This window comes from Geotrypetes seraphini, chromosome 2 (genome assembly GCF_902459505.1).
Source record: "Geotrypetes seraphini chromosome 2, aGeoSer1.1, whole genome shotgun sequence".
Lineage (NCBI taxonomy): Eukaryota > Metazoa > Chordata > Amphibia > Gymnophiona > Dermophiidae > Geotrypetes > Geotrypetes seraphini.
Genome location: NC_047085.1, coordinates 428,426,391 through 428,450,461, shown reverse-complemented (window position 1 = coordinate 428,450,461; position 24,071 = coordinate 428,426,391). Strand labels below are relative to the sequence as shown.

General features: G+C 45.6%; 2 protein-coding genes across 17 annotated transcripts in view; one reads left to right on the top strand and one right to left on the bottom strand.

Annotated features, from left to right (window-relative positions):
- Positions 1 to 16,319, bottom strand: part of DBF4 (DBF4 zinc finger) — a 151,034-nt gene extending 134,715 nt beyond the window's left edge. Inside the window, exons 1-3 of one of the 5 annotated variants that reach the window (XM_033931229.1) lie at positions 15,744 to 16,319; positions 14,881 to 14,980; positions 1,989 to 2,164 (exon numbers count right to left, since the gene is read on the bottom strand). In XM_033931229.1, coding sequence (XP_033787120.1) covers positions 1,989 to 2,164; positions 14,881 to 14,926 — 222 coding nt within the window. In that variant the 5' untranslated portion in view covers positions 14,927 to 14,980; positions 15,744 to 16,319. Of the gene's footprint in view, positions 1 to 1,988; positions 2,165 to 14,880; positions 14,981 to 15,095; positions 15,153 to 15,189; positions 15,332 to 15,743 lie in introns of those variants that run through there. The other 4 variants (XM_033931226.1, XM_033931230.1, XM_033931227.1 and 1 more) reach the window with 4 other exon arrangements.
- SLC25A40 (solute carrier family 25 member 40) overlaps positions 15,379 to 24,071 on the top strand; it is a 142,740-nt gene continuing 134,047 nt past the window's right edge. For 2 of the 12 annotated variants that reach the window (XM_033931243.1, XM_033931231.1), the window contains exon 1: positions 16,451 to 16,591. The gene's annotated coding sequence lies outside the window, so the exon portion shown is untranslated. The other 10 variants (XM_033931235.1, XM_033931233.1, XM_033931238.1 and 7 more) reach the window with 10 other exon arrangements.

The following is a 24,071-nucleotide window of genomic DNA, read 5'->3' as shown; positions in this document are numbered from 1 at the left end:
CTGTCCTGACCCTGAGGAAAGGGGTTTAGTCCAAACTTAAAATCACCTTATTTCCATTTTCTGTTTATAGATTTTTATCAATACAGTTACGCTACTTGATTCTACGTAAAACAACAACAAAAAAAATTATCTACCTTTTGTCGTTTCTGCTTTAATCATCTTCTCTTCACTCTCTTCAGCGTTTGTCCTCTCTTACTTCCATGCAACATCTGCCCTTTCTCTTTGCCCCTTCCACCCAGCCTCTGCCGTCTCTCTCTAACCCTTCCATCTACTGTCCATCCTCTCTGCCCTTTCCGTCCATATGACATCTTCCCTCTTTCTTTGTCCCTTCAATAAACTGTATATTCTGTGCCGTTTCTCTCCTTTGTACATGATTCATTTCAGCTTCACCCCTCTCCATTTTTTTGTCTCCACCCTCTCCCCTATGTTCTGGCATCTCTCTCTTCTTTCCTTCCTTCCTTACCACTCCACCCCATGGTCTGGCATCTCTATCTCCTTCTCTTCCCTCCCCACATGCCCTGGCATCTCTCTTCTCTCCTATGTCTCCCTCTCCCTCCTTGCTCTGGCACCTCTCCTTCCTTTCCCTCTGTTCTGGCATTTATCTCCTTAGTTTCCCTTCCCTCCCCCTCATGCCCTGGCATCTCTCTCCTCTCCTACCATCTCCCCCACCCCATCCATTATCTGGCATCTCCACTCCTTCCTTTCTCTCCCTCCTTCCTTCCTTTCCCCTGGTCTGGCATCTGCCTCCTTTCCCCCCCATATGCCCTGACATCTCTCCCTCCCCCTCCATGGTCTGGTATTTCCTTTCCCTCCCATAGTCTTGGCATCTCATTCCTCTCCTCTCCCTGATCTTCCTTCCCCCCCTAAATTGGGTGCAGCAGCAGCATTTCTCTGCCCCCCCCCCCGGCAGATTCACTACAGGCTAAGGCAGGAGATAGGTCAGCGATGGAGGGAAGTTTTCAATTTGGTGTTTTTGTTTGCTTTGGGCCTTCCTCGCTGCTGGGTCCTGCTGTCGTGGAAACAGAAAGTAGGCAGGACCCGGCAGCGAGGAAGGCCCAAAGCAAGCAAGAACACCATGTTGTAAGCTTCCCTCCCTGCCCTATCTCCTGCCTTAGCCTATAGCGAATCTATTTCTCAGACCTGCTTTATTCCTCTCAGGCACCTTCTCCCTCCTTTTCTGTGAGGGAGCAGCAGTTAATTAAGCACGCAGCTGCTAGCTTCCGCCTCTCCTCTTTCCAATTGGTTCTCCTGCACAAAGCGAAACCAACTGCAGAAACACATCATCAGCCTGTCTTGCGGGATCAGCGGCAGAATGAAAGCGAACACGGTTATAATGAGCCTGCAGCCCCTGCCTCCAACTGCGACTGTAAAAACCGACCAGCAGTAGGAAAATTTTTTTTTAAAAAAGCTGAAAACCCACTTGCTGGCGCTTAAAAAAAAAAAATAAAAATAAAAAAAAGTCAGGCTGAGGCAAATTTGCCGCCGAGATGACAGCCGGGCGCTCACCTAAATTAGCTGGGCGGAGCGTCTGGCTAAAAGGCGCTAGGGAGAACACTGTGGAAGCCATCATGAACTTTTTCTTTTGCAAGGAATTTAGTAAAAAGAACCGGAATTTCAAATCCCTCAAATACAGGTGGAAAGAAAGTAAAACAATTAAATTTATCTTGAGAAGGTTCACATACAAAACATAAATATTGATTTTAAGAGTTTGCATTTCGATTAAAAGGTTATCATCAGACTCTGGGAACCTATTTAAACCACCTTTAAAAACAGGGGAAACCATGAAACAGAAAAAAAATGCCAAAAGGAATCCATCAGTGAACATAAATATACAATTTTATCATTTTTGTTATCTTGCAATCTTTTCTTCAGTTTGTGGATGTACTTTAAATCTATATGAGAGAGACTTAAGAACAGCAACAAAAAAATGAACACCTGAAAAAAACTGATAAAGTTCTTACAAGGAAAATAGTAAAACTATAACATACCCCTCCTAAATCCTTAATATCTCGCTCCAAATTTTCTGAGACTGCATTAGATGGCAAATCAAGGTAAAACACTTTTCCAATAAATGTTTTAAAATTAGTTTTCGCTGACTTTTCAGCTGCCTTTTTTCCAGTTTTCAGGTATGATCTTTTTTTGCCAGCATTACTTTCGATATTGCCTGTTAGAAAAAGAGGAATACATTAAAAAAAAAAAAAAAAGATATTATATATTTACCCTGGTAAGCTCTATTCTATTAGATAGGTGAGACATTTTAGACCAGGGGTGCCCAAATGGTCGATCGCGATTGACCAGTAGATCTCAAAGGCAGCCTTTGCGATCTTGTTCTTCCTGCCTCTCCGAGCCAGGCCAGGCGCATACAAGCGTTGGATTCACAAGCCTTCACACCTCCGATGTCAGAGGAAGTTCTGGGCCAGCCAATCGCTGCCTGGCTGGCCTGGAACTTCCTCTCCGACATTAGAATTGATATCGGGTGGGAGGGGGGAGAGAAGGCTTGTGGATCCGATGCTTGTATGCGCCAAGCCTGGCTTGGGGACGCAGGGAGAAATCGGCATGGTGACTTAGGGGAGGGGAGAGAGAAAGACAGACATAAAGAAGGGGGGCAGGGGGGAGAGAGAAAGACAGACAGAAAGAAAAGGGGAAGGGGCAGAAAGAAAGAAATATTGGATTTACAGAAGAAAGAAGTGCAACCAGAGACTCATGAATCACCAGACAAAAAGGTAGGAAAAATGATTTTATTTTCAATTTAGTGATCAAAATGTGTTCGTTTTGAGAATTTATATCTGCTGTCTATATTTTGCACTATGGCCCCCTTTTACTAAACCGCAATAGTGGATTTTAGCGCATAGAGCCTATGAACGTTGGGAGCTGTGAGGAGTAATCATCGCAGCTCCCTGCGCTAAAAACTGCTATCGCAGTTTAGTAAAAGGGGAGGGAGTATATTTGTCTATTTTTGTATAGTTGTTACTGAGATGACATTGCATATTTTAAAGTCATCTGCCTTGACCTCTGAAAAAACAAAACCCCAAATACAATTTAATTAACATTTTCTCTGCATACAGTGAGCTTTGTGTTTTTTAAAATTTTGACTTGGTCATTTTAAAAGTAGCTCGCAAGCCAAAAAAGTGTGGGCACCCCTGTTTAGACCATAGGGTTATTTCCCCATACTCGCATGAGCGCAAAGAAATCCACTCCAGCTTTTTCCATTCTGCCTCCAGTGTACTTTACAGGCTAGTTTAGCACCCTCTAGCAGTCAGTACTCAAGCATAGAGACACACACCCATCTGTGAAGTAGAGGCATCTGTAACGACAGGCTAAACTATTGTTCTGCTCAAACAATTAAACAGTAGCATTAACCGCCAACATTGGCTTTGAAGGAGCTCAGAAACTACTCCCACAGCAGGTGGAACAAATTCCTCCTAACCCCAAAGGGCTGACCCGTCTCCAAGAAACAGGACAAAGAAGCATAAGAAGACTGGAATCTGAATCAGAGATCTGAAAGCAGGCATAGCAAGGACAGGGCAGGAGGGCCCTAGAATGTCTCACCTATCTACTGGAAAAAAGAGCTTACCATGGTAAGTACATAATTTCTTTTTCCAGTGCAATATGTGAGACATTCTAGACAAGTGGTATTCAACCCAGTCCTCAGGGACCACCTGGCCAGTCTGGGTTTTCAGGATATCCTCATTTTGTTAATCCTCATTGTGGATATCCTGAAAATCAGACTAATCAGGTGGTCCCTGAGAATTAGGTTGAATACCACTGGTCTAGACCATAGGGACGTACAAAAGCAGCCCCCCCCCCCCCAAAGCTAGGATGGGCTTGCTGCACTGGCCCTTAAGACCGAGGACCGAAAGGCAGAGTCGTGTCTAGCAGCAACATTCACTTTGTAGAACTTGGCAAACGTGTGAAGAGACAACCACGTCACCGCCCAGCAAATCTCCTCAGGAGAAATGGATCTAGCTTTGGCCCATGAAGAAGTTACACTTGAAGTAGAATGTGCCTTAAGAGAAACAGGGGAACGCTTCCCAGCAAGAATGTAAGTTAACGAAATAGCTCTACAGATCCACCTGGAGATCGTAACCTTAGAAGTGGGAGCACCTCGCTTAACAAAATGAGTCAGCACAAACAGGTGGTCGGAAAAGCAAAACTCATTAGTGACCTCCAAGTAATGCAGGAGCACCGTGCGCACAGCCAACTTCTTCAGCAGTCAATCCTGATACTTGGAGCCCGTTGACTGAAAAGCAAGCAAACACTTCCTGATTGACATGGAAAGCTGAAACCACTTTCCGTAGGGAAACTCCAGTCTCAGAAATTCAGAGAAAGGAGTCTCGACAAGACAATGCTTGCAATTCAGACACCCTACAGCACAAGGTATAGAAGTAGAAGGGACGCTGGGAAACAGTGATTACAGCATGATTCACTTCAACCTAGACACAGGGAAGGCAGCATGATTCACTTCAACCTAGACACAGGGAAGGAAAAAAAAAATTGATCCAGAACGACAGCCACAGCACTGAACTTCCGAAAAGGTAACTATGAAGGGAGTCATGGTGAGGAAGAAGATAAGCACTGTAAATACGCTAGAGCAAGCATGGTCTCTTTTTAAGGACACAATCACAGAGGTGCAAAATAGCACAGTTACTTACCGTAACAGGTGTTATCCAGGGACAGCAGGCAGATATTCTCTACATATGGGTGACGTCATCCATGGAGCCCTGTCGCGCATCTCCTCAGCGTGGCCTCGTTTCAGATAGCTAGCAAAGAAGCCAACCAGGGGAGGCGGCCAGCCGGAAACCTGAAGTCCCCCGGGCTCAACGAGGATAAAATAAAAGACAAATAGTATAATTTTTTTTTTTTTTTGACGCGCCGCACAGCGACTTAACGATGAAAACAACAAAAGCTGTGGTGCAAGCAGGCACTTAGATTCAATGCAGAGCTGAGAGAAGGCTTTCTGGCTCCGCGGAAAACTAAGAACTCAGGCCATGCTGAGGAGACGCGCACCCTAACTCGAGCGGGAAGGCACATGCGTGGTACAGCACCAGCAAACTTTGAGGATCTTCAATCAAGTTTGCTTGAAAAACTGTCCGCGACGGGGCTCCGTGGATGACATCACCCACATGTAGAGAATATGCTGCCTGCTTGTCCTGGGATAATTATATATACCATGTATCAACAAGGGTTCCAAGAGGAAGAACAACAAGGAACCCGCGTGGCTCACACTAGCAGTGAAGGAAGCAATCAGAAACAAGGACAAAAATGGAAAACTGGAATAAGCACAAACATCAAAGCAAGTGCCATAAGGCAGTAAGAGGGGCCAAAAGAGACTACATAGCCAAGGAGAAAAAATAGCCAAGGAGGCCAAAAACTTTAAGCTGTTCTTTCGATATATTAAGGGTAAAAGACCCGCAAAGGAAGCGGTGGGGCCGTTAGATGACCAGGGAATAAAGGGAGAACTAAAGGAGGACAAAGCCATCGTTGACAAACTGAACACATTTTTTTGTGTCTGTATTTACCGAAGACGATATATCCAATATACCAGATGCCAACAAGCTACACACAGGAAATGAAGATGGGAAACTGAAAGGGACGGCGGGTCAGTTTAGAAGAGGTATGCAGACAGATTGATAGGCTTAAAAATGGTAAATCCCCGGGACCGGACGGCATCCATCTGAGGGTAATCAAGGAACTGAAAGGGGTTCTAGCTAAACTGCTCCAACTAATAGCAAATCTGTCGATCAAATCAGGAAAGATTCTGTAAGTCTGGAAAGTGGCGAATGTTACACCGATCTTCAAGAAAGGCTCGAAGGGAGATCCGGGAAACTACAGACCAGCGAGTGACTTCGGTACCAGGAAAGATGGTAGAGGCACTGATGGACCGCATCATCGATCACCTTGATGACCACAAACTGATGAGGACCAGCCAGCATGGCTTCAGCAAAGGAAGATCTTGCTTGACAAACTTACTTCACTTCTTTGGAGTAAATGGACAGAAAGACAAAGGTTACCCGGTTGACATTGTATATCTAGATTTTCAGAAGGCGTTCGACAAGGTTCCGCATGAACGTCTACTTCGAAAAATTGCGAGCTTTGGAATCGAGGGCGATATACTCACGTGGATTAAAAACTGGTTGGTGGATAGGAAACGGAGAGTGGGGGTGAATGAACAATACTTGGACTGGAAAAGCGTCACGAGTGGAGTGTCGCAGAGTTCGGTGCTCGGGCCTGTGCTCTTCAACATATTTATAAACGACCTAGAAATTGGCATGACGAGCGAGGTGATCAAATTTGCGGACGATACAAAGTTATTCAGAGTAGCGAGGACACAGAAGGTTTGCGAAGACCTACAAAGAAACAAATACGCTCAAGGAATGGGCAGCGAAATGGCAAATGAGGTTCAACGTGGATAAGTGCAAGGTGATGCATGTTGGTAACAAAAATCATATGTACGAATACAGGATGTCTGACGCTATACTCGGAAAGAGCCCCCAGAAGAGAGACTTGGGAGTACTTGTACACAAGTCAATGAAACCATCCATGCAATGTGTGGCGATGGAGGCAAAAAGGGCAAACAGAATGATAGGAATGATAAAGAAGGGGATCATAAATAGATCAGAAAAGATCATGCCATTATACCGGGCCATGGTACGCCCGCACCTGGAATACTGCGTCCAACATTGGTCGCAGTACATGAAAAAGGACATAGTACTACTCAAAAGGGTCCAGAGAAGAGCGACAAAAATGGTTAAGGGAGTGGGGGAGTTGCTGTACAACGAGAGGTTAGAGAAACTGGGCCTCTTCTCCCTTGAGAAGAGAAGACAGAGGGGACATGATCGAAACATTCAAGATATTGAAGGAATTGACTTAGAAGAGAAAGAGAAATTGTTCACCCTCTCCAAGGTGAAGAGAACGAGAGGGCACTCTCTAAAGTTAGAAGGGAAAAGATTCTGTACAAACGTATGGAAGTTCTTCTTCACCCAGAGAGTGGTAGAAATCTGGAACGCTCTTCCAGAGGCTGTTATATGGGAAAGCACCCTTCAGCGATTCAAGACAAGGTTGGATAAGTTACAACTGGAACAGAACATACGTAAGCAAGGCTAGACTTAAACAGGGCACTGGTCTTTGACCTAAGGGCCGCTGCGTGAGCGGTCTGCTGGGCATGATGGACCACTGGTCTGACCCAGCAGCAGCAAATTTTATGTTCTTATATGCAAGTGATGGAAACCAGAAAATCACTGTTGAGCATTAAATCCAGGAGAGAAGCATCCTAAAGAGGTTCAAAGGAGCTCTGGCAAGGCCAGACAGTACCACATTAATATGGCTGGGTATGGATTCTTAATGGTTGGGTGGACCCAAAGAGCCCTCTTCAAAAACCGAGTAACATCCGGATGTGATGCCAAAGACAACCAACTATCCCAGGATCGAAAATAGGACATACCGGCCACCTGGACCCACAGAGATGCCACCATGAGGCCTTTATCCAAACTAGCTTGGAGAAAAGAAAGGATCCGTGACACCGGAGCCGAAGGGTCCACCTGTTCCTGGTCACAGTGTTGGAAGGTCTTCCACGCCTTAGCGTAGGCAGACACCATGGATGATGTCTTGGACATGAGAAGCGTATCTATGCAAACGTATTCAAGGTATTCAGGTATTCAAGGATGATAATCTATCTTACAGTTGGAACAACACCTGTGGAGTACCTCAGGGTTCCCCCTGTCTCCGACTCTCTTTAATATTTATCTCACTTCACTGGGTAATCTGTTGCAAAGCCTAAAGCTCAACTTTTATATTTACGCAGATAACATCACTGTTGCGATTCCACTAACCTGTTTGTCATCTGATTTTATTAATTTCTTAGCTAATATCTTAAATCAAATTGAGCTTTGGATGATTGCTTTTAAATTAAAATTAAATACTGGAAAAAAAAAATTTTTTTCTCACAACCCCCAATGAAAGGATAAAAGAAGATTAGATTCAAGTGAGTGAGTGAACGAAAATACAAAATTGAACAATCTATAAAAATACTAGGTGTAATTCTTGACAAACAACTGACCCTGGAAAAACACACTGATCTATTATTCAAGAAATGTATTTCAGTCTTATGGAAGCTTCGTACCATCAAGAAATTTTTTGACGAACTTTCTTTTCGTCTACTGGTACAAACATCCATTCTGGGTATTTTGGATTATTGTAACATTATATATTTAGTTAAGGGCTTACAAAAAAATACTCAAAAAACTAAGACTAGTCCAGAACACTGCAGTTCGCCTTATTTTGGTTTAAAAAAAAAAAAAAATGGGAACACATTACCTCTTACTATCAAAAACTTCACTGGTTGCCAGTGGAGTCGAGTTCTGTTCAAATTTTCCTGCATTAGTTACAAAGCAGTTTTTGGGATGCTACCCGATTATCTTGCCTCCTAGTTTTCCATGAATAGTTCCAATAGGAGTACTCATAGAATAAACCTATTTAATTACCCTTCTTTTAAATCATGTCAATACAAGAAGTTCTTTGACAGAATTTTATCATTCCAGGCCGCCAAACTGAATACATGGCTTGGAAGATTAATACTTGAAGCCACTTCTTATTTTGACTTTAGAAAATCATTAAAAACACACCTGTTTGACATGTTTTCCTCTTAGTCATGTCACTGTTAAATCTAATATGATTTTTAACAGTTTTTACTTATTATTGAGAGATTGTCTTAACTTTTACCAATTGTTTATTCTGTATTTTAAATATTGGCTGTATGTATCCTTTGTTGTGAACTGCTTCGAACTTTTGGTATAGTGGTATACAAGAAATAAATTATTATTATTATTACAAGCTCCGAATAGCCTTTAATGTTCTAAGGCTGTGCGCGCTCAAGAGCCAAGCCGTAAAAGCAAAGCAACCCGGATCCTCCATAGCTACTGGACCCTGAGTGAGAAAGTCCAGAAAGATGCTCAGGCACAGACTGCATTCCACATGCAGCTGCATCAGACCCGCATACTACGGTCTTCGAGGCAAGTCGGGTGCCACCAGAATGACGCAACTGGGATGAGGCGCTATCCTCTGAAAGCCCCAGGCGATCGGCCAAAGCAAAAATACATATGGAAGAACATCTGGAGGTCACGGTTGCACTAGAACATAGAGTCCCTTGCTTCCGGGCTCAGATCTGCGACTGAAGAAGCATGGTGCCTTCGGTTCGCGCTATGGCCTTGAGGTTGAGATGGGGCTGCCCCCAGCGTCTCACAATCGCCTGAAACGCCTGCTGTGATAAGAGTCCACTCACCTGGTTCCAGAGTCTGATGGCTGAGAAAGTCTACTTGAACGTTGTCCACTCTAGCCACTTACAGTGCCATCAGAGTCAGATGATGATGTTCCACCCAAAGGAAAAGAAGGCAAGCCTCCTGAGCCAAGGGAGAGATCTTGGTTCCTCCCCGACGATGACAGACTACTGCCGTCGCATTGTCAGAAAAGACCTGGACTGCCTGTCCCTCCAGAGTCCTCTGCAATTCTTTCAAGGCTAGACGAATGGCTCGGAGATCTAGTCGGTTGATTGACCACTTCCTCTGTGATGGAGTCCAACAGCCGTGAAGTGGGCAATGATCTTAGTGAGCTCTCCCAGCCATGAAGGCTGGCATCTGTGGTTACCACAATTCAGGAGGCAATATGCAATGAAAAGCCCTAGCAGAGTGACTGAGGATGAAGCCACCAGGTCATGCTCACTCTGGTCTCCCCAGTCTATAACAGTTTCATCTCTAATGCATCTTGGTGGGGCGCCCAGTGAGAGAGCAAGGCAGTCTGAATAGGACACATGTGCGCCCTCGCCCAGGGAACCACATCCAGTGTGGCAACCATGGAACCCAGAATCTGTATAGTCTTGCGCTGAAGGGGCCGCCATCTTCAATAGCTCCGAAATCTGTGCACACAGCTTCTGTTTCTGAGCCTCGGGCAGGTAAACACGGCCTACCGCCGTATTGAAAAGAACTCCCAGGTATTCCAGCGACTGCATGGGTGTTTGATGGCTCTTCTTGACAATCCAGCCCAGGTCTTCTAGTACATGGAGCACTTTCTCCAAAGTAGTGCGTCTCTCTTTACCCAACGTGTGGTGGACACCTGGAATGCGCTTCCAGAGAGCGTAATATGGCAGAGTACAGTACTGGGGTTCAAGAAAGGATTGGACAATTTCCTGCTGGAAAAGGGGATAGAGGGGTATAGATAGAGGATTACTGCACAGGTCCTGGACCTGTTGGGCCACCGCGTGAGCGGACTACTGGGCACGATGGATCTCAGGTCTGACCCAGCAGAGGCATTGCTTATGTTCTTATGTTATTTTCTCTTCCAACGAGGGCACTCTGAGGGCACTCTGATCAACCAGTCATCCAGATAAAGGTGAACCTGCAATCCCATCTTCCTCAGATGAGCTGCTACTACCACCGTCAGTTTGGCGAAGTTCTTGGGCGCTGTTGCCAGTCTAAAGGGCAGGGCCGAAAACTGATAATGCTGATCCAGCACATGAAACCATAGAACTTGCTGTGATCTGGAAAAATGGGAATGTGCAAATATGCCTCCCTAAGATCCATGGAGGCCAGAAATTTCCCCAGAGTCACTGCTGTAATGATCAACCGCATGGTCTCCATCCAGAACGCATTGCCAAAGGTTGTGGTAAGCGTGGATAGCGTAGCTGGTGTTAAGAAAGGTTTGGACAATTTCCTGCTTGCCATGGATTGGTAGCATAGAAAACTGCTACTCCTTGGATTTGGGCCAAGTACTACTGACCTGGATTGGCCACCATGAGAACAGGCTACTGGGCTTGATGGACCATTGTTCTGATCCAGTAAAGCTATTCTTATGTTCTTATGAATCTTGAGAGCCGCACTGACGTGCTGCAGATCCAGAATAGGTCTCCAATCTTCTGATCCTGTCTTTGGTATGATAAAGAGTATCTACCAGAGCCCAAAAGTGCGCTTGGCACCGATTCTATTGCTTGAATATCCAGCAAGCGCTGAACAGGAGCCTGGACTTTGCACACTTTGTTCAGTATCCCGGCAGGAGAAGACATGAACCAGTCTGACAGGAGCTGGGCAAATTCCAGCTAGTAGCCTGACTGAATAATTTCCAAGACCCACTAGTCTGCCATAACGTGCATCCAGGCAGATAGAAACTCAGAGAGCCAACCCCCTATATGCAGAGAGGTTCTCAGCATCATTGTGTCTTACAGGCAGGTCAGGGCGGCGGCAGGCTGACAGTGCCTGTAGCCCTCATACCAACCCTTGGTGAAAATTTTGTCGGGAGCCACGAAACGCAGGACACCCAGAACCCTTGAATCATGCTCAACTATCCGGCAGGATCTTCAGGTGATGGTCCATCAACGACTTCATGAGGTCATCCAAACTCTTGCCAAACAACAACTGCCCCTTAAAAGGCAGCCGAGAGGAGTTGCCTTGGAGGTTGAATCACCAGCCCACTCCTAACCCAGAACATTCAGTAGGCTGAAATAGAATACTCAGACACCTTTGCCAGCACTTTCAAAAGGTCATATACTGTATTTTTCGCTCCATAAGACGCACTTATCCACCCAAAACTGGGTGGAAATCTCTGTCCATCTTATGAAGCGAAGATACAAAATTTGTACCCCCCCACCACGATGCACAACTCCCCTACGCAGTCGCACCACCTTTCAGAACACCACCTGCCCGCTGCCACTGCAGGACCACCTTTTAAAAAACAAACACCCCACCCCACCCCCGTTGCCGTCCCTTTTTAAAGCAGCCTGGTGGTCCTGTACCTTTTAAAATTCTTCCTTCTCTCCCTCGATGGCTCCGTACTATTTCAGGGCAGCAGATGCACGAGTCAGGAGCGCGGAGGTTAGAACTAAGCTTTCTGCGCTCCCGCTTGGGCCCGTGCCACTTTTTGAATGACTGGCGGGAACTTCCGGCAGCCATTCATCAAACAGCACGGGGCCAGGAGGGAACGCGGAAAGCTCGCGCCTGACTTCCGCACCCCTGACTTGTGCGACTGCTGCCCTGAAATAGTATGGGGGCCGTCGAGGGAGAGAAGGAAAAATTATGTTCTTACCTGTTAATTTTCTTTCCCTTAGACGCAGCAGATGAATCCAGAGACCAATGGGATAGCTCACATCTACCAGCAGGCGGAGATAGAGAAACTGATTAACAGGTGGTCCTATTGGCTGGCACTCCTCCTGTCTCATCAGTATAGCTCCTTGCCCAAGCACACGTAACCAGCAATAGGCATAGCATGTAAAAAACTTCTTTCCCATAACAAATCTCAAAATGCAATAATACAGAAAACAACCTGCCATAATAACAAACTGCGAAAGTTGCAAAAGAAAAAACCGAGAGACAATATCCAGAAAGGGTGGGGCTCTGGATTCATCTGCTGCGTCTAAGGGAAAGAAAATTAACAGGTAAGAATATAATTTTTCCTTCCCTAGCAACAGCAGCAGATGAATCCAGAGACCAATGGGATGTAGCAAAGCAATCCTCAATTTGGGTGGGAAACAAACGCCGCCTCCACAACAACCGAAGCACAAAACGCCCCCTACCGCATGCGCCCCCACATCCAAGCAGAAATGCAGAGAGAAAGCACTCTCGGAAGACCAATTAGCCACGAGACAAATCTCCTCCAAGGAAAAAACCTCTGGGCCGAGCCCAAGAAGTAGCCATCGCTCCAGCGGAATGGTCATGAAGTTCTTTCGCCAACCGCTTCCCTGCCAGCAAGCAAGCATAAAGAATGTCCTCCTGGACCCATTGAGCGATGGAGGCTTCGGACGCTGCCCCAAACGTTTGAGGCGTCCCTTGAAGAATACAAAAAGGAGATATAAACAACTAAAAGTCTTTAGAAACCGAGCTCACACAGAACGCTACGTACATATCAAAAAATGCAGTGAATAAAAGCACTGCTCCCCATTTCTCCTCCCAGGAAGAAGGAAGGAAGTCCAAGTTTAAGGCTTTCCCCATGTCCTGAACAAATCTAGTGAAGGAAGAGGGGGCCTGCCTTCAGAATGCCCCTCGAGGGGAGTGGTGGAACGAGACCACAGGACAGCAGAAAAGGAGGGAGAAGCCTCCCTGGAATACTGCGTGGCACATCCGTATCCACAAGCATGGACGCCGAGGAAGCCCCGCTAAGAGAATGAGGAGGGGTCGACAAAAGCTTGCGCTCAGAAACCCCCGGAGGGGAGGACGTTGGGGCACGTGCCGCCGATGTGCAATGACGGCGCCCCGGAGAATCTCAGCCCGAGGACAAGCCTCAGGAAGTAGGGTCCCCCGAGGTCAGCTCCTCCCGGAGTGGGGTACCCAACCGGACCGGCGACCTCAACAGACTCGGGTTAGACAGGGTGAGGTCCGAGGTCTTAATGGAGCCGGTAGTGCGAGGACCCAGAGACCTACCCCGCCTCGGGGGGGGGGGGGGGGGGGGAATCCTGGGGGCGCTTCGCAAAGCGGCTCGAGGGAGAAGCATGCCTCAAAGGGAGAGGCGAGGAGTCAGATGAGGACAGACGCCGAGATCGACGTGCCTTGCCCCGAGAAGCCTTGGCGCGACACTCAGGCTGGTCCACAACGCGCGAGGCCGGACCAAGCTGAGCCAACGCCGAGGAGAGCTCCGAGGAGATAATAGCCTTCAATACTTTCTCGAACATAGGCACCGTGACCATATTAGGCCGGGCAGGTGCAGCAGTGCGTTCCACCGAGGGCGACCTCGAGAATGAGTATTCTCGTATGGTGGAAGCACTCTTGGAGGCTTTTGAGGGTGGTCTCGTCAAGGCCGGGGGGACTAGCCAGATGGCCAGAGACTCCGAGGAAGGCTTCTTCGGTAGTTGAACTGAATCTGAAGGAGGAAGAGGGGACTTACCCAGAGCCGAGGTCTTCGAGGCCGACATCGAGCCAGAGACCGGGGTTGAAGCAGGAGCAGCCTCCATGGCGAAGAGCTCCGCAATCCTGGCCCTACGTTGCCGAAGAGCCCGAGGTTGAAGGGTGGCACAACGAGGACAGGAGTCCGTGTGTGATCCGCACCCAAGCACAAAATACACCAGAGGTGCGGGTCTGTAAGTAAAATAACCCCACCGCGCTGGGAGCCCTTCTTAAACCCGGTAAGAGGCCGGGACATAAGGTACAAACGGCCGCGGTGAACATGGAGCCCCCGGTCTCCGAATTGAAAAAAAACCAAAAAATGAAAAACAAGTAGCACAAGGAATTAACAAACCGCACAGCGACTCCCGAGGAAAACAAAGAAGCTGCGGTGCTAGAAAGGCACTTAGAGAACGCAAAGAAGAGAGACAGGAGGAGGGGGTGCGCCCTCAAGTGGAGCAGGAGGGCACACGCATGCCTGGGCAGCACTAGCAAACTTTGAGATCTTCAATCAAGTTTGTTTGAAAAGCTGTCCGCGACCACCCACATGTAGAGAATATGCTGCCTGCTTGTCCTGGGATAATATCCTAGATTGTTGGTTCAACATTACCTTAACAATGAATGACCGTTGGGCAGACTGGATGGATCACACAGCTCTTTAATCTACCATCATTTACTATGTTACAATCAGAAAACCAACAATATAGTCTATTTTGGCTCCGAGGATCAAATATCAGTTATGGAGGTTAGCCAAAGAAAAAGTCTGTATATTGTTTCTTGAGTTTTCAACTAATTATCCCTCTTACAAAGCCATGGTAGCGATCCTGAAGCATTTAGCTAGCAGGATTGCTATTTTGGCTTTATAAAAGGGATCTTGTCTAAATGATATCCATTGTGGGGGAGAGACTATTACAGTACCCTCAACTTCTCACAACACAGGGTTTCATTTTACTGCATAAATCATGTCAGGTAAAGTGATCCAACATTTTATAAGGAAATCTTTTCTAAAAGTCTCAATACAACTTACAGTTTAATTGTGTTTTAGTATCCAGGTTTGAACAAGAAGATTTCATCGTCAGAAAACAAGTTACATACTTTACATTCTTCTCTTTTGAGGGGTGAGTTACCTACGCATCAGAAAAACAAACCAATAAAACAAAGGTTAGCAAATTAAAAATGTGTTTTCTTAACCTTATTCAACAATTGCAAAGGTTAGCTATTCAAGAATACAGCAGAAAATACCTCGTCTGTGATTATCTGCTAGCTACTAAGCATCCACAGGCGTTATATACAATTTTCTTCATGAAAGCAAGCACGCACACATTTTATAACTTACCAATCAGAGCCCGCACACAACTGAAATTAGTCTTTCCCCTCTGCTCCACCTAGCTACATTTAAAAAGCGCCAGCGTGGTTCAGCGAATCAGAGTAGCTTACCAATTGCCACACCTCTTTGTCAACAATTGACTGGGCAGTGTCCATTCCACCTCGTATAAATAAAGGTGGCGCTTACGTTTAGGACATGGAGGGATGCCTACAAATTGCAGTTAGTAGTAAAGTTGCTGGGTTTAAAGCTCCCTTAGCTTCACTTCTGCACGTGAACTCACCGAAAACAAGAGGACGCCCAACCGGTAACGTCAGTGCACGCGTGCAGTACTGTAATACCCTGCACGAGGCTGTGCACTACGCCTGTTAGCTTTAACAGTTTAAACTGTACGGTGCGGAGACAAGAGCGCGTTACCACCAAAACTCACGTCTGAGGTAGTCATAAAAACGAAGGGACGAAAAAAAAAAAAGTCTTCCCTAATGGGAGATCGGCTAGCACGGCTGCTGCATATTGCCGCAACGGTTGACGATGAAACGTGCCCCCTCCCCCCCCCCCCAACTCACCCGCAGAGCACCTGCACGAAAGCCTCTTGAAAGGAAAATGAAGGGGTAGGGATGAAGTGACTCTCCGCCGCCTCTCTTTCTCTGATTTCAGTTTCCCGCCGGACCCCCCCCAACGCGTGTAAAGGTGTCCGCGAGTTTCCCTGGAACAGCAGGTTCGTCACTTCTACGCCGGGAGTCCGTCGTCTCGACCCGGCTGAAAAGTCCGATTGAGAAAGGCTCCGTTGCACGAAACTATACTGGGTCAACAGGAAAAAAATAAAAATATAGTTGATAGTCGGGGGGGGGGGGGGGGCTCGCTAACGGAAAGAGGATGGTGCCGTTCGTGCTCGTCTACCAAAGATTACATTTGTTCTTTTGATAATGAGAAATAAAATAGGGAATTGCCGGGCCCTATAAAGAAATGCTAATAAACAGAGATATATTGTCCTTCACAGAGTCACTGAATCTGCAGCAAATCTACTGAAATACATTATTTGTGCGTGAACGGCTCCTGCGGTTCTAGCTTCCTCAAATTATTGTCGGCATTTAACAAAGAGGAGGGGCTGGTTTTGCTGATTGCCGAAACAAAGAGGAGGGGCTGGTTTTGCTGATTGCCGAAAGTGCGTTTGGGGGCTGGGAGCCAAGTTTGCGAAGAGCGGGGACACGTGACTCACTCATGCAGTTCAGTGATCCTTTTTCAGTTTCACGCTCTCTCGCACGGGGTACAGCTGTGTGTTCTTATGTATTCCATAGTGGGTAGAAGAGATGCCTAGGGCTGGTGTTGGGGAATGCTGTTCTAAATTGTATAGTCAATGCCGAAAGGATAGTGAGCTGGGAAGAAACTGTTCTGGCCGTTTATTTGGTGGCAGGTAACGAAAGAAAAGGTTTAAACATTGAATCGTTTTCTTATAATTGAGGTAGAAATATTGCTAACTTCCACGGCGGTTGTATCTTGAAATGCAGTAGCAATTTGTTTTTGAGATATGTATGACTTTAGCAGATACTGATGCACTACTGATGTGTGTTTTCTGCAATAATCGCATTTTTAATTAACATATGCCATAGCATGGTATTGCATAACACGCTTGCTTTTTGACTACTGTATTTATATCATGTTGGATGTGGGTCACTCTTGTTTCAGGGGCAGATTGGACTACAGCTATCCTAGAGTGCATAGTAAAACTCAACACAAACTGGCTTGATTTTTTTTTTGCACATCCGTCACCCTGTGATCACTATAATCTAGTAAACTCTAGTGAACACAATACTTCACACCACCATCTTCCTATAGCTTTCTCCCTAAATTGACACTTATATGGTACTCTAATAAATGAGGTATATATTTTTGTTTCACACTCATGCTATGAATACATGTACTGTGTGTCTCAATATGTGGGGGGAGAAGATCTTAAGGTTGAATTAATCATATATTGGCTTATGTGATTATACTTTTTTGGACTATTGGCATGATAATTGTGTTATCTTCCAATATTGCATCATATGTAGCTACATATATGGAGTTGGTATGATGGCAAATTTTCAACTGCTCTGTTTGTGATACTAGTATTTAATCATGAGGAAACTAATCCTGCATGGAGTGTCAATTCCAATACTGGCCACCTTGGGCAAATTGGATGGGCCATACAGGAGTGCTTATTTATTTATTGCGATTTAATAACCACTTTTATGAAGAGATTCACTCAAGGTGGTGTGGAGAAGGTAGAAATTAACATAAAATGTACGATATTGTTAGCATAACAGTAGTAAAATATGTTGTTAGTATGTTAAAGAGCTACTTATGTACCTGTTCCAGATCTGCTGAACAGCTATGGCTCAAATCACGTACTCATGCCAACTTCATTTCAAATTTCTCATGACCTCCTTCCAATCTGCTCACTCACTTGCCAAACAAGGGGCTAGATTCACTAAGCAAACTGATCGTGTACCGATCAGTTTGTGACCCCTTAGCGACCAGATTTCCCTCCGGCCCGATTTAAGCTACAAAAGCCAGTCTTGCCCTTTGGGTGGGGGTGGGGGGATCCTCGGCAACAGTGGCACTTGGGCTAGTTTCCATGAAGGGCATAGGGTCCCCTTGTCTAAGCCATGCTCAAATGTTGGGGACCTAGGCAGCATAGGTTTTGGATGAAGAGGGTTCATAGTCCATGCTTCTCTTCTCCGTTGAGGTCCTCTGCGCTTGGAAAGTAAGCATCTCAGCTTGGTGGGCTAGACCAATGGTCGGTAAACTGCGGCTCTTTAGCCACTTGAGTGTGGCTCGTGGCTCGTCTAGAGCAGGGGTGCCCAACCTGCTTCCCTTCCCTTTTTTACTGCCCTCCCCCAAGCCACCGCCATCGGGGAATAGGCTGCTACCGCCACCATCTGGGAACAGGCCACCGCCGAGTTCTGAGCTCTCCCTGCTTCCCTTCTCCAGACCTCATTCCCTCCCCCTACTTTTTCTTTCTTTCACCCTGCCCCCTTCTTTCTTTCTCTCTCCATGCTCCCTTTCTTTCTGTATGTCTGTCTTTCTCTCATCATGCCCCATTTCTTTCTTTCTCCATGCCCCCTTTCTATCTGTCTACCGTCTCCCTCCTTTCTTTCTGTCTCAGTGTCCCTCCCCCTTTCTTTCTTCCTGCCCTCCCCCAAGCCACCGCCATTGGGGAAGAGGCTGCTACTGCCGCCATCGGGGAACAGGTCGACGCCGAGTTCTGAGCTCTCCCTGCTTCTCTTCCCCGTGAAGAGGACGATGAAGTGCAGGGCTGACCAACTCTCGCCTGGCTGGCCTGGAACTTCCTCTCTGACATTAGAATTGACGTCGGGTGGCGATAGTTGGTCGGCCTTGCACTTCATCGTCCTCTTTACGGGGAAGGGGGAAGCAGGGAGAGCTCCAAACTCGGCGGCGGCCTGTTCCCCAATGATGGTGGCTTGTGGGAGGGCAGGAAGAAGGAAAGAAAGGGGGAGGGACAGGGAGACAGAAAGAAAGAAGGGAGACGGTAGACAGATAGAAAGGGAGCATGTAGAGAGAAAGACAGAAAGAAATGGGGCACGAAGAGAGAGAAAAACAAAGAAAGAAAGGGGGCATGGAGAGAAAGAAAGAAGGGGGCAGGGTGAAAGAAAGAAAAAATGGGGAGAGGGAATGAAGTCTGGAGGAGAGGAAGCATACAGGAGGCTGAAAGAAGGGAAGAAATATTGGATGTACAGTCAGAAGAATAAAGTGCAACCAGAGACTGATGAAATTACCAGACAACAAAAGTAGGAAAAATGATTTTATTTTCAATTTAGTGATCAAAATGTGTCCGTTTTGAGAATTTATATCTGCTGTCTATATTTTGCACTACGGTCCCCTTTTACTAACTCACAATAGCGATTTTTAGCGCAGGGAGCCTATGAGCATCGAGAGCAGCGCAGCTCCTTGCGCTAAAAACCGCCATCGCGGTTTAGTAAAAAGGGAGGGGATATATTTGTCTATTTTTGTATAGTTGTTACTGAGGTGACATTGCATAAAGTCATCTGCCTTGACCTCTTTGAAAACCCACAGAATATAAATGATGATTAATATTTCTCTGTGTAAAGTGTGCTTTGTGGTTTTCTAAAAAAATTTTATTGTTGGTAGATCATTTTGACCTGGCCACGAAGGAGAGGGAGGGAGGGGAGCTGCTGAAAGACATCTAGTAATCCTTGCAGGCTTGACTGTGCAGGGAATTATTTTTGTAAAATCATGTTTTGTTATGTGACTGGCATTATTTTAGACTTTAATTTCTATGAATGAATAGAATAAAAATGATATAAAATTGCTTGCTTGTTTTTATGTGCGTGCGCTGAAGGGAAGTGGAGAGAGTGGGCTGAGGACATTGAAGGGAAATGGGGAAGAGAGTGGGGAGAAGACGCTGATTTATAAATTAACAATTGTACAGAATATTGTTTGTTTTTTTATACTTTAATAAGTTCAGTATAAAACTATTCAAGGCTTGTGTGGATGGGATCAGATGGTTGGCGGGGACGGGGACCGAGTTTGCGGGGACGGAGACAAATTTTTTCTCCGTGTCATTCTCTAGGTTCTGCTACGAATCGATTTCGACTACGTGTGGGCGAGCAGGGTGTCATTCGGGTTGACGTAGTCGTCGTAGCGCAAGCGGTCATGGGGTAAGGCTTTCAAAAATAATCTTAATAGTTGTACTGCTGATTTTGGCTCTTGACTAATGAGTTTGCCTACCACTGGGTTAGACAATGATCAAATGGCAGCCCTGAACTTAAGAGAGGACCTGATGGTATGTAGGCTGTTCAAGCCAACTGCTCTGAAGGGAATCATTACAGGATCCCTCTAGGAATTAGTGGGAACTACCCTAGACTTCTGCCACACAGTGCTAGCTCATGAGCAGTACAAAGGCACAGGCAACTTGCTTTCCTTCACATCCAGACATTACCAGGATGCTAACTGATCAGTGGGAGGTCCCTGAGAGTAGCCAAATCTATGACCAAGCTCTATCCAATGGAAGACAAGTTCCAGCAGCTGTTTAATACGCCAAAGGTAGATTCCCTAGTGACGCAAGTTATTAAACATACATCCCTTCCCATTGAAGGTGGAGTGGTTCTGAAGGACTCCTAGGACTGCAGACTGGATTTTGTCATTAAGAGACAATTTGAGACCGGGGCAGCAGCATCATTTGTCACCCAAGCATGCCATTCAGAGCTCAGCTTGGGCAGGAGACCTGGATAACCGCAGGGTTGGTTACATAGTGAATGTGCTATGACCTTTTAGGGTCCTAAGATCTCTGCTTGCAGAATGCTCTGGATCAATAATAATAACTTTATAATAATAATAACTTTATTTTTCTATACCGCCATATTCAAATGACTTCTAGGCGGTTCACATTGAAAGAAGGCTGGACAATCAGCGAATTACAGAATGCATTAAGAGGAAATGTTACATAAGAGATTGGAGTTACAGAATTACAGATGCATGGAGAGAAAAGTTACATAAGAGAACGGGGTTATATGGGGAAGGAAAATATGAGAGGTTAGAGATACCTGAGAGATTTCATCAGGAATTGCAGTGGGGAAATAACATAGTGAGAGAAGGTCATCTGTTTAGGTAATAAATTTGTCGAATAGAGTGGTTTTAATTGATTTTCAGAATGCGTTGTAGTGCTATTGGGCTTCATTTATGCAGTTTCCCAGCCAGGATTGCTCTCAGTTTGCTTGGTACATGAAGGTTCTGTCTAGGAAGGATTTGTATTTACAGCCTGTGATCTTTGGGTATGCAAAGATGTTTTTGTTTCTGGTGGTTCATGTGGGGTTGTGTAGAATTACATTACATTACATTAGTGATTTCTATTCCGCCATTACCTTGCGGTTCAAGGCGGATTACATTCAAACTAAAAACAAGAATTACATTCAAAATTTGAAAGAATATAGAATAAGCGATGATATAAAATTTTTAAGGTAATAAACCCCCCCCCCCCACAAAAAAAACGTTGGGTAAAGAGTTACCAACTGGAAGTAGAAGTCTTTAGGAGATAAGAATGGGGTGAATTATGTGGTTTTAGATAACTTTAGGTAAATTGAAGAATATTAGAGAGTACTAAGGGTATAGAGAGTGTTGGATGTTGGATTGGGATTAGTCGTGCTGGATAGGTTTTATATGTTTTTTGAAGAGTATGGTTTTAGTATCTCTCTTGAAGGTGTTGTAGTTTGTAGTTGAAGATAACAGGGTGGTGATTTGTCTGTCCAGTTTAGCTGCTTTGGAGGCTATTAGGTTGTCAAAGTTTTTTTCGTTTGACATTTTTGGATGATGGATGAGAGAATAGTGAGTGGGTTCTTCTGTGTCTGGTTGAGGAGGATTGATTTAGTCGGTTATTCCAGTAGGTTGGGATTTCTCCGTTGATAGCCTTGTAAAGTAAGCAGTAGAATTTGAAGTGCAATCTCGCTTCTATTGGAAGCCAGTGCGAGTCTTGGTATGCCTCTGTGATATGGTCATATTTTTTTAGTGAATAGACAAGTCTTATGGCTGTATTCTGTATTGTCTGCAGTTGCTTTATCATGGTCGCGGGACATGGTATGTTGCAGTAGTCTTATCATCCCAAGGATAAGAGATTGTACCAATAGAAGGAATTGCTTTTTTTCGAAGAATGTGCGGATTTTTCTTAGATTTCTCATGGTCATGAACGATGCCTTTATTATGAATGAAGTGTGTTTGCAACTAGGAAGATGCTAGACCCCAGACTTGTTTGAAACAGATACATGCAAATTTGAATAGTATTCGCACTTCCATTGGTAACCAGTGTAGGTTTTTGTAATAGGGGCTAATGTGGTCTTTTTTTCTCAGTCCGAAGATTAAGTGGACCGCAGTGTTCTGTACTAATCTCAATTTTTTACTGTTTTTTGTGGGATACCCAGGAAGATGATGTTGCAGTAGTCCAGGATAGATAGGATCAGTGACTGCACCAGTACCTAAAGGATGTTGTGTCAAAATATTTTTTGATAGTCCTTAGCTTCCACAGCGTATTTCTTCACCAGTAAATTTGTGTGGTCAGCCATGGTTAGATGTGTATCTAGTGTGATATCCAGTATTTTTATGGTTTGGGATATTGGATATTCGTGGTCGTTTATTTTTAACTATGTTTTCGTTATTTTGTTATTGGGGCTTGCCAAAAAGACTTTTGTTTTTCTGTGTTTAGTTTTAGTTTGTAGTTGGTGGTCCAGGCAATGGGCAGGAGATTCAGCATCTAAGGCGACCTTGAGCAAACTCCCCTTTAAAGGGCAATTGCTCTTTGGCAAGGCTCTTGATGATCTGATGGCCAGTGTGGCAGATTGTAAGCCAAAGTCCTTAATTGACAGCAGTCTGCGGGGCCCACAAGGGTCCAGTTAGTGAAATTTTTGTGGCTCTAGGTGTTTTCGATAGTACTTGGGAACGTCGGCTTCCCAGAGACCATTACAGGAGTGCCAGGTGCCCCCAGGCATCCGGATCCTGGGCCACTGCTGCCTCCAAAAGGCAGCAATGATGCTAGGCCTATAGCCCCCCCCCCCCCCTTCCTATGGTGAGGGACAAGCTGGCATAATTTTTGCATGCATGGATGTAGCTTTTCAAACTGCTGGGTGCTGGACGTCATTCAGAAGGGATTCAAGCTAGAATATTTTTGACCCCTTCCAGATCTAATAATAAATTCTCCTTAGGAAAAGCTGGACTAATCAGTCAGAGTTCTGGCAACAGTACAGAGGCTCAGAGATCTAGGAGTCATAGAAGCTGCACCAAAAGGCGAAAGGGGCTTGGACAGATACTCGGTATATTTTATCATGCCCAAGAAAGACTCTGACAACTGCAGACTGATACGGGATCTAAAGTCAGTCAATGCAGCCCTCAAGATCTCCAACTTCTGCCCCCCTCCCGGACTTGTTGCAGGTCTCCACCGCTTAGAAGGTTTGAGTGGACAGTATAATAAATTTTAAATAAACTTGAAACTTGGTGAGCCGGGACAGGAGGGCTGTCTCCTGTCCTGGCCGACTGACAATTTTTTTGCCTCCCCTCGGGTACCTTTATGAATCCTTGGTGGTCCAGTGGTGTACCAAGCAAGAGCAAGGTTTCCACACTCCTGCTCCACGCTGAGCCCCTCTGAACGACTCTGTGAGTTATTGTGGGCCAGAAGTGTACCGGGCAGGAGTGAGGTGTTTGCACTGAATGGCTGCCACCAGTTTTCACAGGACTCATGAGAACTGGTGGCAGCCATTCAGGAAGCGTCTTGGGGCCGATCATGGGTGCAGAAAGCTCACTCATACCCAGTACAACGCTGGGCCGCAAGAACTTGAGGTAGCCATTCAGGGAGGAGCTTGGGGCAGGAGTGCAGAAAGCTCGCTCCTGCCCAGTACATCAGGGATTCATAAAGGTATGCGGGTGGTAGGTAAAAAAAACCTGTCAGTCAGATGGACAGGAGGGATCCTCTTGTCCTGGCCTACCACTGGACCACCAGGTCATCCAGCAGGCTTGGTGGAAATCGGGAGAGAATGGGGGACAGGATACAGGGCAGGGAGATAGGTGGAACAGGGTGGAGAGCCTGGCAGGGAGTGAGGGGGCCTGGGTGCAGATTCTGGCAGGGCACATAAATATTAACATACACACCCTGGCTTATATTTGAGTCAATCTTTTTTCCTTCTTTTTTGGGGAAAAAGGGTACCTTGACTTATTTTTGGATCGTCTTATATTCAGATATATACGGCATATCATTTTGTTAGCCTTTGATTAAAAATACTTTAAAAAAGGGCACATCTCTAATTGCCCTCTGAGTCTAGAAGGGATTACTGTGATTCTCAACTTAATCAAAATTGTTATGTTGGGACAGCTGTTGGAAACTGTAGTAAACT